Source organism: Cydia amplana, chromosome 17 (assembly GCF_948474715.1).
Source record: "Cydia amplana chromosome 17, ilCydAmpl1.1, whole genome shotgun sequence".
NCBI classification, from domain to species: Eukaryota; Metazoa; Arthropoda; class Insecta; order Lepidoptera; family Tortricidae; genus Cydia; species Cydia amplana.
In genome coordinates, this window is record NC_086085.1 from 6333219 (window position 1) to 6348870 (window position 15652).

Consider the following 15652-nt stretch of genomic DNA (forward strand, 5'->3'; position numbering starts at 1 on the left):
TTTAGATGGTATATTGGCATTTCTGGTCAACATTTGTAACACTCAAGAAGGTAAATGCGCATTATTTTCCTTTGTCACTATCTTCTTTGGTTGTAGATGTTTACATTTTTGTATTATTGTTCGTAAGCTTACCTTGTGACAGCTTGAAGTGAAATCGAATGGCGGATAAATAAGAGGAAATATTATTATAGTGCATTGGTACCAGCGCGTTCTGCAGATTTATGATGGCGAAATTAATTACACTGTCAATTACTATATGTATTATTAACAAAATTTTAAAGGGCCTCTGATCCTTGGCATATTTATCAAAATGTAATAGTTCTTTAATCTGTCAGCTCCCATGGCTCATATATGAGCCAGAACGCTTATGGTGACGTCATATCGTGGGATTTGACAGGTTAATTGTGGTCCACCGATTCGATTTCGAAATTTTTTACATTATCCGTGAACTCCGGTATTAAGTATAGTAATACTAACATTAGGTCAATATTGAGTAAAGCTATGCATTTTTATTCAGTATTTACGTTCTAATTTATAGTTTTTGATTTGCTCATTGATTCATCAGCCATCTTAACATGGCGCTATAGGCTTAGCTTGTAAGTTGGTCTCTAATAACAGTATAAGATATATTATGGTACTGGATAACGCTCGTCTGCGACTACATGATCTATAATAGCGACTAATAACTTCTCTATTCTACTGTAAGTAATACAAGGAAGTTAAGTAACGTTAGCGATACAAGGAGCTATAAGAGACTTTTTATCGCCTGTTTAGAACCTTAAGTGCAAATTGCAGCTGCTTATAACTCATATAGATTCTAAGGTTATAAAATTCACTTTGAGCTATAACACTAGCTGCTTAGCATGCATTATAGCTGTTAAAATAGTTATTGTGGCTCTTAAAGCTATAGCTAAACCTCTTAAACACTTTTATATCACCTCAGCCTGTAGGTTAAGACTATGCAGCTATTGTACCGCCGTTCTATGTCTTAAGGTTATAAAATAGGTGCTAAGTGTCGCCTAATTTGTTGGGTCTTGCTGACCGTTTGAGCGCAGCGCTTCGCGAATCTCGTCATGGTCACAGGAGTGACTAGACTTTCTTTTTTCATCCTCTCTATCTTTTATCTTAACATAGGTGAAAACGAACCTTGAAAGAAGCGGATTTGAGATGCACATTCCGCCCCTTGCTGGTGAGCGTACACTTCAGACGGAGCAGCAGATCGCGCCGACCATCTTGCTGACCGTTTGAGCGCAGCGCTTCGCGAATCTCGTCATGGTCACAGGGGTGGCTGAACTCGAACACGCTCTGGCCCATGATTTCCATCTGAAAAAAAAAAAGAATTTGCTGAATAATAAATATAAATACATACAAGCCTGTTTTACAATTTTACATCTAGACTTTGCAAAACTAAGAAGAAAGTTTTCAGTCATTCTAGAATTTAACTAAGTAGGTAAGTACATTTATTTATCAGTAACCGAAATATAAAAACTAATTTCTGCATTTGGGTTACGTTTTTTAACTAGGTTAGGTAAAAAGTACCAGGAAGAAGTTTACCTTTGATGGTTATTTAAATGTAAACGTAATTCCACCGCGGACTCATTTTACGGACTAGGGTGGAAAGGGTTAGCATTAGCATCCCACGTCATTTACCACAAGACTATTATACCAATAACCATATTCTATTTGTGTCAAAGGTACCTTTGTATGGTAGCGAAAACGGTCGAATGACATTTATGCATAATTATGCAGAAGATGTAGTTGTACAGTAACAATTTTCTCTTAGTTCATTAGTACAACCGCGTTTACCAACACTTACCAGGGACTTGTGTTTCTAAAGTAAGACAATTTCCCGCGTTCAATTATATTGCTAAAGCAGCTTGGATTGCTGATTTTTTAACAATGTTTTTGTAAATTTTCTCGAATGTTCCGATTGCATGCCTTCGATGCCGCTTTCTCTCAGCGTGTGTATTGTTGCACAACTCTAAGCCATAAGTGCTTGTCTGCTACTCAAAGTATTCCATAGGTACTAATTGTTATTGTTTTCCAATAACTTAAAACTAGTTAATTTGTGTGTAGTCTAAAAATCAAAATTTTGTGTGATGCAGGTATTTAATTGATGACTACTAAAGTACTAACCAGTTAGCAATGTTCTGGATTTGTGCTTTATAGGAAAACAGTTTTAATATCCTGTTTATTCGTAAGCTAGGTATTAAATTAAATACCTAAACCTAAATTAAGTGGTTCGTTACATATTCAGCGAATACCTACGTAAATACAATAAAAAGCATATACCTACGTGTTGTTTTATTCAGTTGTCCGATTCATTTTGTTTACTTGCCAAATATTTTAGAAAATTATTTAAGTTCAGACGATAATTTTCCTTGTCCGAGAAAAGGAGACAAACAGCGACTGCCACATTATAGTGTTAATTACTAATTAGTATTAATGTAACTCAAACAATCCTACGTATTAGTTTCTATGGACTGATAAAATTATTACTAAGATATTCAATTGATTCTGACATATCAAGATACATCCTTTTATTTGTCAATCCTAGAATCTAGTAGTAACTACCACTTTCTTTTACAACAAGTAACATGACATAAGAGACCAACCAAGACGGATATATTCCGCTCAACTAACAAGAGGGTCTACCACGAACATCGATACTCGATTTCGTTTTCTACCTCTCTTACGCTGCATATTCCAGCGATAAAGGGGCAAACAGACGGACGCAATGGCTCGCGGTAGGCCCTAAGCCCTCCAAGCCATTCGTATTAAGAATTATTCCATTCGTTAATCGGCCCGTGCGCGGTGACGTCACGAGGCCGACCCATTTGCGCCGGCGCTGCGTGCGTGAACACGTGGTTTGCTCGCGGTATTTTTATTACTGCTATTTGGATATTTATTTACTTTGTTTTGGCGGGCATACATACACGGATTGTTTTATGGCGGATATCTTTTAAACTCATAGGGACGTGGAATAGGTGGATACAGTGCGGATACACTGAACTTAAGCTACCGACAATAATTATTAATTAACATTCCACACTAGGGCGGGAAATGCAATTTTCCACCCGGCTATCAGAGAACTTTCCGAATAGGCGAGATGATAAATATTGCAATTGTATGTCATTCTCTAATTTTTTTTCCGTCTAAAACGAAACATTCGGATAACGGCAACGGCCACTATCTAACGCATCAAATGCCGATAACCTTGCGAGATAATAATACATATTATTACCATATAATATTGGGATTAAGAACGATTTTTGAAAACATTGTAGGTAGGTACTTAATGCTATCGATAGCTGTTATCAGTAAACGTGCTCTATTCAAAGTGGATATAAACATTTGCCTCTAACCGACTATGATTTAATTGTATGCGATGCGACAATGGTACCGATACCGATATTACTGGTGTTGGTTAAGAAAATGTTATGTCATCTGTTATCTAATAATATAATCATGATATTGTAGACCTTGTAGAGAAAACTCACTGACTTGTGCAAGCGAGATGCACTGTGTTTGAGTTGACACAGTCGCTAGCGTTTAAAGCCGCGTAAAAATGGTAAGGGTACAGATTTACGAACTGCCATTTATTTATTTATTTATGATTTAAATCAGGCAACAAGGCCCATATTACAAATACCTTACAGACTAACATATACACATATGCATTTTATAAACTTAAAAAAAACTAAACACTATTTAGGCGACAATACGGCGTCCGTTGAATCGTCTGTAGTCTTGTGTTGGATTCGGCAGTTTGCCCCACATAACACAGTATGATACATATAGGTAACCAAGATCTTACCTGTGAGACTCCAAGGTGATCGGCGATATTTTCACTGCAGTAAACGATGTCCCCTTGCTGGGAAAGCACGAGGACGAACCCGTCCAAAGCCTTCATGTAGGACAGCTCGGATGATAGTTCTTCCACGCCTTTGGGGTTTTCCATCTTCGGCTGGTCCTTCGTAGCGTTGGGTACTGGAAAGAAATTGATTAGAAGGTTAACTTAGCTTCGGTTCAACAGTACCTAACTCACCATTGGAGGTTCACGAATGTCCATACCTTATATTACACTGTCTGTATGTATGTAAACTATACGTAACTATTAAACATGCATGCAGTTCGAGCACGAGATTCGCGCATTTTCGAGCAGAGGATGAGAGAAGGTTATGCGCTGCCGCTGCGCTGTACTGTACCCGAGCTCGGAGGTTTAGGAGCAAACAAGGCTCCACTGCAGCTCCTCGGAGCAGTCCAGACCGCTAATATTTGGAAAGTTCTCGTCCCGCAAAGGGCAAATAAGAGCCCACACATACATACTTTTAGTTTTATTTCGAAGAAGCCATACACTTCCAATTTCCAACGCTCTACTTCAACTTCAACTTCAACATTTATTCAGCAAATAGGCCACAAGGGCACTTTTACACGTCAACATTGAATTTACATACAAGCAAAATAATTTTTACATCAACAATTATTAAATACAACTACAACTACCAAATCAAACTAACGTAATACAATTACTTAGAGATCTAACATTTGTGGTTCTGCCAGAAAACCCATTCCTAAACTACTAGTATTGCCTTTGCGACCTTTGCATTCTCTAATACGCGGAAAATGCGTTTCTTAGAAGAGCGTGGTAAGGAGGCGCAAGGTATAATCTTAATTGGTATAGTACCGCGTGACTTGTTGTCATTGTATTCAACTATTGAATAATTGCAATTCATGGAAAATCATTAATAACATAATAGGGTACATACAAGGGTAAAATGTTAATAATAAACAATCCAGGAAATACGTTGATGCCTAAGTAATTAGAATTAGGTACACCACATATTTCAGGCTATTCTTTGAGACGTGTAAGATTGGCTTCTTAAACAAAATAGGCAAACTCTAGTAGGTATTCGCGTTACATGGATGTCTCGCCCTGCTTGAGCCCTACCATATGTCAATCGAGCTACAAGCCATTTCTTTAAAACCATAACGTCGTAATCGTCTATTAGCCATTTATTCACATGTTACGTTATTGTTTGGTACTGCGAGTTCATACACCGACGTCATTGTGGTTAGTCGCGCGATGAGGCGCGTGCCAATGTTACAAATAAGACGGAAATTTGCGGTCCCGTGCGAATTCAGTACCAACATTCAAAGGGCCTCCGTTCAAGGGCTGTAGAGTTTGCAACATACATGTTTTTTTTTTTAAGTGAAAACTTAATGGCAATAAAATGTTAAACTCGAGACAGCGTAAGACGATCACGTGACCGTAAGACGGTCATGTGACCGTAAGACGGACACGTGACCTGATCGAAAAACTGTTACATGTAATGTCATTGAGTTTTTCTTTATTGATTTAAAAATGATATCTAGTGAGTTTCAAGTAATTAACGCTAACGCTAGATGGCGTTAACCTCAATTATACATAGTGCATTTTGCAATAGTCATTGAGTTTTCACTTCTGCCGGCACTCCCTGAGTGCAACCCGTTGTTTTTTTTTTTTCATTTAGTGATTTTGATTTGATTTCTGATTTCTGTGATGTTTAATTTGTTCGAACGAAGTGGCACAGAAATCAAATAAATTGATCGTTTTCCGACGTTTGAAACAAAAGGTTTAACAAGCAAAACCATAAAAGAATATAAAGAATCATTCATGGCATGACATTCATTATTACAATTACACATTGGTATTTATTACCTACAGGCTGTTTTTGTAAGCGCCAATTGCACCATTTCACTAACCCGGGGTTAACCGGTTAAACCTGGAGTTACCATGGTTACCAGTACAATTTGATATTAGGTTAACGGTTTAACCGCTTAACCCTGGGTTAGTGGGATGGTGCAAGTGGGCCTAAGGAATTTACATGGAATCTTATATCGCGCTAACGAAGATCCTCGATACAATTGCTTTGTACTTTGTAGTACCTACCGCAAACTTGTTTAAAATTGACAATAACAATAAAAAACAGTGATGTTCTACCGAACAGATTAGTAAGGGATAAATTAATTAGTCCAATTGGACTTCGATCATCAAACACAGCAACATGGAAACCATGCATTTCTGCGAGAGATTCTCTTGCGAAAAAAATCAATTATATGTTTAAAATGTTAATGTATAATTGCCTATTATTATTTAAAATTGCTTATAGGATAATGTAATAAATATCAACATTATTAAATATAACCTATTACGTGTAGTCCTTTCAAATTCAGGTATATAATGGAACTTACGCAGAAACCACGTCGCGGGCCCTGAGGTATACGGCATAGGAGCGAGACCTGCGAGACGCATCAAAGATGCCTTGTCAATTTGTTCCACTTCCTCCTTATTTGCAGATAGATACTTATTCCATCAGCTCCAGGACCAACCTATTAACAAATTAGAGTTATAATGAAACTTACGCAGTGACACCACGTCGCGGGCCCTGAGGTAGGATATAGCGAGACGCATCACGGAGGCCTTGTCGAGCTGTTCCACCTCTTCCTTCTTGGCGGGCAACTGTTCCATCAGCTCCGAAAATATCTGCATCTCCTTCGTGCGGCGACATCTCGCCGCGACGCGGGATTTCTCCTTGCGTTTCTCATTGTTCCTGGAAAGAAATGGCGATTGGTCATGCCTACTTCATACAATTTTGGAAGATTTTCAGGTATATCTTTCTGTGCACGTCTTAAAATTTAAAGGTATGTAAGTAAATGTAGGTACTACTTAATCAAAATTAAGGCTGAATAATGTAAACAATGAATGTGTAAAATCTGGCAACAAAAAAATAACACGAAAGCCAAAAAAATAAGAAAATAAGGTAATAAGGAAGAGCCAAGTCCAAGATGAACGATAACACGTTTTATTTTAAGAACAATAATTAGGATTTAAGATACAATGATCAGCCGTATCATTAAATTACTTCCCTTAAGTACATAGAATAAATAATTATCTTTATCACACAGATTTACAAAATCTTGTATCACAGTAAAATCTTCACACTTTAATATGAGATAACTGGTCGACTCATTATTATAAAAATACATTTGAGCATTAACATGGAAACCCAGATTCACGCACTAGACGAAGCTATTGTTTACCCTTTTTGATATGAAATCATGATCACCATACTAAATGATAACTATGCTGTTTAATTAAACCGTGTAATAGCTGTAAATTTAAATTAACTACGCCATACTTAATGTTAGCTTTACGTTAGTTTGAACAAGCAGCCAAAAATCTTAATAAAAATAACAAAAGTTGACTAAATAGGGCGAGATTCAGATTGTCATAACACTTCAAAAACGAGCTCATCAACAAGTTCTTTGTTATGAACGTTAACATTTCTCTAAATATACACGAATGTCCTTAGGAGAGTTAGTTTGTCTTCAAGCTATATAGGTACTCTCACCAAACATGTTCCATGTTCAACAAACATTTAAGAAATCTACTTACCCAGGAAGGGTATACGAGGGGTATTCAAAATATTCTCGGTATGAGAATGAAAACAAACAAGTACGAAAAGTTTGATATTTTTATTTTTCAATATACTCCCCCCCTATGTTCATACACTTAAAAGATCGATCAATTATTTTTTTTAATCCCTCGTAAAAATATTTTTTATCTTTCGTGTAAAAATGCTCCTCCACTGCCGCCTTCAATGCTTCATCGTCAGAAAATTTATTTCCACGCAGATCCTTTTTAAGATTGGGGAGCAAAAAGAAGTCGCTGGGGGCTAAGTCCGGACTATACGGTGGGTGAGTAACAGTTTTAAACCCACGTTCAACAATAGCTGCCTTGGCAATATGAGCAGTATGGACGGGGGCGTTGTCATGCAGAAGCAGAATACCTTTGGTTAACTTTCCTCGCCTCTTTTCTTTAATTACATCCTTTAATTGACGTAGAATGTTAGCGTAGTACTGTCCTGTGATATTTACACCTTTTTCTTTATAATCGATTAGTAATACTCCTTCACAATCCCAAAATATCGTGGCCATGACCTTGCCAGCTGAAGGGATGACCTTCAACTTCTTGGGATGAGCTGAACCCTTAATGTGCCACTGCATGGACTCTTGTTTACTCTCTGGGTCATAATGATGAACCCAGGTTTCATCTCCAGTAACTATTCTTTGCAGCACCTCATCAGGATTTTCACCGCACAGGTCAATAAAATCGGAACAACAAGCTACACGCATGTCTTTTTGAAGCCGAGTCAGCATTCGCGGAACCCATCTTGCACTTACTTTTGACATATTAAGATGGTCATGTATAATATCATGTACGGTACCAATAGAGAGATTGGTTACTTGTGCTATAGATTTTACCTTCACTCGACCATCTTCCAATATAAGTTTTTCCACTTTATCAATATTTTCTTGTGAAGTAGCTACTACAGGCCGGCCAGGTCTAGGGTCATCTTCAATACTCTCCCTTCCGCGTTTAAACTCGCTTGACCACTTTTGAATGGTAGATAAAGAAGGAGCAGACTCACGGTAAACACAATCCATTTCCTCTTTTATGGTTTTTTGATTTTTACCCTGTTTTGTCAAGAATTTTATCACGCATCGATGTTCTAATTTAGTTAACATTGTCAATTCGCACAGGATGTTCATGTTTGTTCAGCAATTGCAGAAAAACAAAAGACTATCTCGGTTCGAATTATACTTTTTTTTAATGTCAATGAATAAACCTTAGCGGCCAGTAACGAAAGAAATTTTAGAAGAGGTCGTAAGATATCAATACCGAGAATATTTTGAACGCCCCTCGTAGATTTATTACTATGTCCTTTAAGCAGTTATGCCTGTCTAGTTGGTCAATACGGCATGATATGGGTCACTATTAATGGCAGGTTGATAGAAAGGTCTACTCTATAGCAGTATAGGGCCATACTTCGACTCATACTCGCAATTTCCAGGAGAAAGCCGTAAAGACATATTTCAAACAAAGATTAGTAACTAGGTTTACTTGGTTTGTAACTGAGTGCTACAGGAATAAATGTATGTGTTTACAACTAACCTTTTCGATATAGACTGAAGTTTAGTTTCTTTCTCCAAAAACGCAGGACCTCCGGGTATACACATTTTTACAACAATTTTAACATTTGTTCTTCAATATCTTCAAGTGTAACTTAATTGACACGGGACACTTCTACTCCGAATCACTAATAAGAATGATGGAATTAGTAATTACAAACTATACCATTAATATGTCATTAAGTGCAAGCGCAGCTATTTATCGCTAGTTCCAAACCGTACTAAGGATCGAATCATTTAATAAATACATTCCTATAGTCAACTATCAGGTTTGAACAACGATGTCTACCACTGGCGCCCATTTTTGTTTTACAAGATAAAGTATTGACACAATAAATGCTGTTGACAGATTTCAAACGTCCCTGATAATAAATCAAGTGGCGTTTATTTCAAGTACAATATACTTAGTAGTATTTGCTGACAGGTAGAAAAGCTAAGTAGTAAAATCGTGTTAAGTCCTAAGCCTAACACAAATAAGCTTAAGACAAAAGTAAAGAGGCCGTAAAAAAATTGTGACTTTTGTGGTTTACCGCAACAATGATAACAAAAATACAAATGAAACATGATTCAAATGGGCCATCGCATTAAATGTATTGACGCACGACGAGCCTGACGTGACAGTCATATCAAATTAATTTGATGTCAAGACAAGGAAGGACGGTACGGTCGAAGTAACATATACGTACGACGATGGTAGATTAAGGTTCCACTTTCATTTAAAGGAATAAAGAAAAAAAAACTCAATAAACATAACCAAAATTTTGTCCAATGGTGGATCAATAGAGAATGCTATTTGGCATTAAGTCCGCCGTTTGTATTCTTCAGTATTTAGTGCTATAAACTGTACCTAAAAAAATGTGTCAGTTCTAAGATAAATTCATAACATAAGTACATTTAAGGTTGCAACTTTAGGAATGAACGCCCCTTCAAATGTTAATATCAACTAATTATTAGTAATAAGTACTGGTTTGTTTGATATGAAGTCAAGCCTCGTAAGGTCTTGTATTTCGCTGACCCAAGCTGAGGCAAGTTTACGTAATGAGTTAATTGAATTTTAAATTAGTCATTAGAGAAAAAGCAAGTCAACTGAAATAGATCTACCTAATAGTGCTATAAATCTACCGCTAACTCGCTATTAAGTGAATAAACAATGTTTTGAAACCTAATGTTAGAAATTTGTCAAATATTTAATTACACAAACGGGTCTACCACGATATAATTTCATTGTTTTTACCTTTAATTCCGACGTTTCAGCTGAGTTAATTTGTCAAATATAGCGCAATGACAAAGAATAGCAATTAACGAGGCTTTAATGCTTAATATCATTAGCACTATTTCGAGTTGATGTCTTTTCTGGCCTTAAAAGACGAACGAAGTAAGAACAATGTCCATGAGCGTAGCTATAAGAAGTTTTTTAACTTCTTTAAACCACAACTATCGTACACTTGGTAACATCACGATCAATACATCTAGTCCAGCCGAAGTGCATTTCATCAGGTTGATGGACAAAACTAAATAACTCTGCTCTTAACAATAAGACTTATTTTGGCTTGTTTCTTTCTGATTTGTTAGGAAAGGCCAATTACTATATCAGTCACCCTATGTACTTTTGTACCTACATGCGAAAAGGGAAAGTGACTGTACGGGTCGGTTGCCTAATCTATATATATAAATGCAAGTGTCCTGACTGACTGACTGACTGACTGACTGACTGACTGATTCATCAACGCAGAGCCGAAACTACAAAAGATAGAAAGTTGAAATTTGCACACTAGGTTGCATTTATAAAGTGTACAAGAGATAAGAAGCGATTTTGAAAAATTCAACCCCTAAGGGGGTTAAAAAGGGGATGAAAGGTTGTATGGGGAACAAGTTTTATTTTAAGCTAAGAATTTGAAACTTTGTAAAAATGTATTATATTAAAAAACAAGAAAACTAATTTCAGCGTTTTTGAAAATTCATCCCCCAAGGTGGTAAAAAAGGGGTTAAAAGTTTGTATGATGATCAAATATTTTTGTGAGTGTGGGACTTGAAACTTTGCATATGGGGATATTATTATAAGACAGGAAAAGTAATTTCAGCGTTTTTGAAAATTCATCCCCTAACAGGGTTAAAAAGGGGTTGAAAGTTTGAATCCATTACAAATGCTTTGAAACTTCTTAGAAAGGCATAATAGCCGATTACAAAAAAAAAGTAATTGCAACGTTTTTGGAAATTCAACCCCTAAGGGGGTTAAAAAGGGGATGAAAATTCGTCTTGGGGTGCAAATTTTATTTTGATCTAGGAACTTGAAACTTTGCAAAAAGGTATTAAATTAAAATACAAGAAAACTAATTTCATCGTTTTTGAAAATTCATCCCCCAAGGTGGTGAAAAAGGGGTTGAAAGTTTGTATAGAGATCAAATATTTTTGTGAGTGTGGGACTTGAAACTTTGTATATGGGGATATTATTATAAGACAGGAAAAGTAATTTCAGCGTTTTTGAAAATTCATCCCCTAACAGGGTTAAAAAGGGGTTGAAAGTTTGAATCCATTACAAATGCTTTGAAACCTCTTAGAAAGGCATAATAGCCGATTACAAAAAAAGTAATTGCAACGTTTTTGGAACTGAACCCCTAAGGGGGTTAAAAAGGGGATGAAAGTTCGCCTTGGGGTGCAAATTTTATTTTGATCTAGGAACTTGAAACTTTGCAAAAAGGTGTTAAATTAAAATACAAGAAAACTAATTTCAGCGTTTTTGAAAATTCATCCCCTAAGGTGGTGAAAAAGGGGTTGAAAGTGTGTATGGATATCAAATATTTTTTCGAGCGCGGGACTTGAATCTTTGCATTTGGGGATATTATTAGAAGACAAGAAAAGTAATTTCAGCGTTTTGTAAATTCATCCCCTAATAGGGTTAAAAAGGGGTTGAAAGTTCGTATAGGGTTCAAATTTTATTTTAAGCTACGAACTTGAAACTTTGTAAAAAGTTATTAAATTAAAATACAAGAAAATTAATTTCAGCGTTTTTGAAAATTCATCCCCTAAGGTGGTGAAAAAGGGGTTGAAAGTTTGTATGGATATCAAATATTTTTTCGAGCGCGGGACTTGAGTCTTTGTATTTGGGGATATTATTAGAAGACAGGAAAAGTAATTTCAGTGTTTTGTAAAATTCATCCCCTAACAGGGTTAAAAAAGGGTTGAAAATTCGTATAGGGTTCAAATTTTATTTTAAGCTAAGAACTTGAAACTTCGTAAAAAGATATATTTTTAATATGCAAGAAAACTAATTTCAGCGTTTTTGAAAATTCATCCCCTAAGGTGGTGAAAAAGGGGTTGAAATTTGTATGGATATCAAATATTTTTTCGAGCGCGGGACTTGAATCTTTGCATTTGGGGATATTATTAGAAGACAAGAAAAGTAATTTCAGCGTTTTGTAAAATTCATCCCCTAATAGGGTTAAAAAGGGGTTGAAATTTCGTATAGGGTTCAAATTTTATTTTAAGCTAGGAACTTGAAACTTCGTGAAAAGGTATTAAATTAAAATACAACAAAACTAATTTCAGCGTTTTTGAAAATTCATCCTGTAAGGTGGTGAAAAAGGGGTTGAAAATTTGTATTGATATCAAACATTTTTTCGAGCGCGGGACTTGAATCTTTGGATTTGGGGATATTATTAGAAGACAGGAAAAGTAATTTCAGCGTTTTGTAAAATTCATCCCCTAATAGGGTTTAAAAGGGGTTGAAGTTCGTATAGCGTTCAAATTTTATTTTAAGCTAGGAACTTGAAACTTTGTTAAAAGTTATTAAATTAAAAGACAAGAAAACTAATTTCAGCGTTTTTGAAAATTCATCCTGTAAGGTGGTGAAAAAGGGGTTGAAAGTTTGTATTGATATCAAACATTTTTTCGAGCGCGGGACTTGAATCTTTGGATTTGGGGATATTATTAGAAGACATGAAAAGTAATTTTAGTGTTTTGTAAAATTCATCCCCTAACAGGGTTAAAAAGGGGTTGAAAGTTTGTATTGATATCAAACATTTTTTCGAGCGCGGGACTTGAATCTTTGGATTTGGGGATATTATTAGAAGACAGGAAAAGTAATTTCAGCGTTTTGTAAAATTCATCCCCTAATAGGGTTTAAAAGGGGTTGAAGTTCGTATAGCGTTCAAATTTTATTTTAAGCTAGGAACTTGAAACTTTGTTAAAAGTTATTAAATTAAAATACAAGAAAACTAATTTCAGCGTTTTTGAAAATTCATCCTGTAAGGTGGTGAAAAAGGGGTTGAAAGTTTGTATTGATATCAAACATTTTTTCGAGCGCGGGACTTGAATCTTTGGATTTGGGGATATTATTAGAAGACAGGAAAAGTAATTTTAGCGTTTTGTAAAATTTTTCCCCTAACAGGGTTAAAAAGGGGTTGAAAGTTTGTACGGGTTTCAAATTTTATTTTAAGCTAGGAACTTGAAACTTCGTAAAAAGGTATTAAATTAAAACTCAAAAAAATTTATTTCAGCGTTTTTGAAAATTCATATCTCAAGGTGGTGAAAAAGGGGTTGAAAGTTTGTATGGAGATCAGATATTTTTGTGAGTGCGGGGCTTGAATTTTTGTACAGAGGCATTTATTAGAATACAAGAAAAGTAATTTCAGCGTTTTTAAAAGTACATCCCTTAAAAGGGTTAAAAAGGGGTTGAAAGTTTTTATGGGGTTCAAATTTTATTTTAAGCTAGGAACTCGAGACTTCTTAAAAGGGTATTTTATTAAAAGAGAAGAAAACTTATTTCAGCGTTTTTGAAAATTCATCTCTCAAAGTGGTGAAAAAGGGTAAAAAGTTTGTATGGAGATCAAACATTTTTGTGAATCTTTTTAAAATGGCATTTTATTAAAATACGAGAAAAGTAAATTCAGCGTTTTTAAAATTCATCTCTTAAAGGGTCGAAAGGGGGTTGAAAGTTTGTAAAGTTGCAAACAAACTTGAAACTTCGTAAAAAGGTATTTCATCAAAAGAGAAGAAAACTAATTTCAGAGTTTTTGATAATTCATCCCCATGGTGGTGAAAAAGGGGTTGAAGATTTGTATAGAGGTCAAACATTCATTTGAGTGCGGGACTTTAATCGTTGTAAACTTTGTATATAGGCATAGTATTAAAATACAAGAAAAGTAATTTCAGCGTTTGTAAAAATTCATCCCCTAAAATGGTTAAAAAGGGGTTGAAAGTTTGTATAGAGTTCAAATTTTATTTAAAGCTAGGAACTTCAAACTTCGTAAATAGGTAGTTAAGTAGTAGGTTTTATTAAATAGAGGACATGAAAATCTTCTGATTGAGAGGGATTATATCGAGAACAATTTTATTCAGTTAGGGGCTTGAAGCTTCGTAGGTTGTGAAAGACAAGTATCATGCGTTGTAATATTAATAATTAACAAATGATTAACCGTCTTACTGCGATCTTTTGCTGCATAATGTTCTAAGCTAATGTAGAATATATAACCACCAATATACAAATCCACGCGTACGAAGTCGCGGGCAACAGCTAGTAGGCTATAAATGAACATATCAGTTTGGCCTGAAAATATTTAATAGGCAATAGGCATACGCAAATTAAATTAATACAGTTCATTAAAAAATATTTTTAATGATATGAGGCGGAATGACGGAAATCGTAATCTGATTTCAAAAAATATGTTATTTCCTACATTTTGTTTGGCGAACCAAAGTAGTTAAGTATGACTAACATTAAATAACGATATAGTTAAGATCAGGTGAGACAATTAATTCACAAAGAAACGCTCTGATTGGTTGTTGAGATAGATTGACGTCAACACAATGTTTAAAATACTTTAGTGTTTTTATGTGTAAAAGTACTTGTAGAAGACGTGTTATAAAAAATATAAATAGATACGTAAACAAAATTGAATCCAGTAGTAGAGATCGCGTTGAAAAAAATCAATAAAATAACACAGAACATTGCAAGTCTCCCAGTTCGTTAATATCGGTTAGCTAGCGCTTGCGCTAGCTAATAATTAGAGCACTACAACAATAGAACTTTTGTAGACCGACATGTCAAAAGTAGAACGCAAACTAATAAACGCAGATCGTGTCTGAAAAGAAAAACGAGTTTCGGAGCTAAATAGCGATAAGGACGGACATAGCGCTGCAAACGAAACGCATTGAGGAAAAATCGACCGCCGTGTAAAATCCGAATGGGGGAGGAATATCGATATATGTAATTAGTTCCGACGCTTCCAGTATTATTAAGTGTTGCCATGAATACAGATCTTTCTGCATTTATAAAATTTTAGAGTTGACATGTAATCATTTAGTAAAGGTTATATTATGGCGTCAAGCTGTCTATACTAAAGAAAATAATATTGTAATAACATACATATTCATCCTCATCATATTAAACTTTCGTGAGAAAACATGTCGCCAATAGCGACTAAAAATTCAAGTGAGTAAAACCGTTGTCGTATAAACAGTTTAACATACATATTGGTCGTGTACGTGCCGGACTGCCGGATATATAGTTGGTCAAACCAATTTGTCAGTAAATAAGAACAAAAAAAAACTAGGTACTCATCCTTTTCTTTTGGGTGCTAGTACTAGCGTAAGACAAAGATAGTAGTCTCTGTCTATGTTTGAAATGAGACAGTCCTTT

The 15652-nt window shown here is 35.5% G+C and overlaps 1 protein-coding gene across 1 annotated transcript in view; it reads right to left on the reverse strand.

The window, feature by feature from the left end:
* LOC134655750 (hypoxia-inducible factor 1-alpha-like) overlaps positions 1 to 15652 on the reverse strand; it is a 106587-nt gene that overhangs the window by 73002 nt on the left and 17933 nt on the right. The window contains exons 2-4 of the mRNA XM_063511215.1: positions 6406 to 6593; positions 3818 to 3990; positions 1147 to 1323 (exon numbers count right to left, since the gene is read on the reverse strand). Coding sequence (XP_063367285.1) covers positions 1147 to 1323; positions 3818 to 3990; positions 6406 to 6593 — 538 coding nt within the window. The remainder of the gene's footprint in view (positions 1 to 1146; positions 1324 to 3817; positions 3991 to 6405; positions 6594 to 15652) is intronic.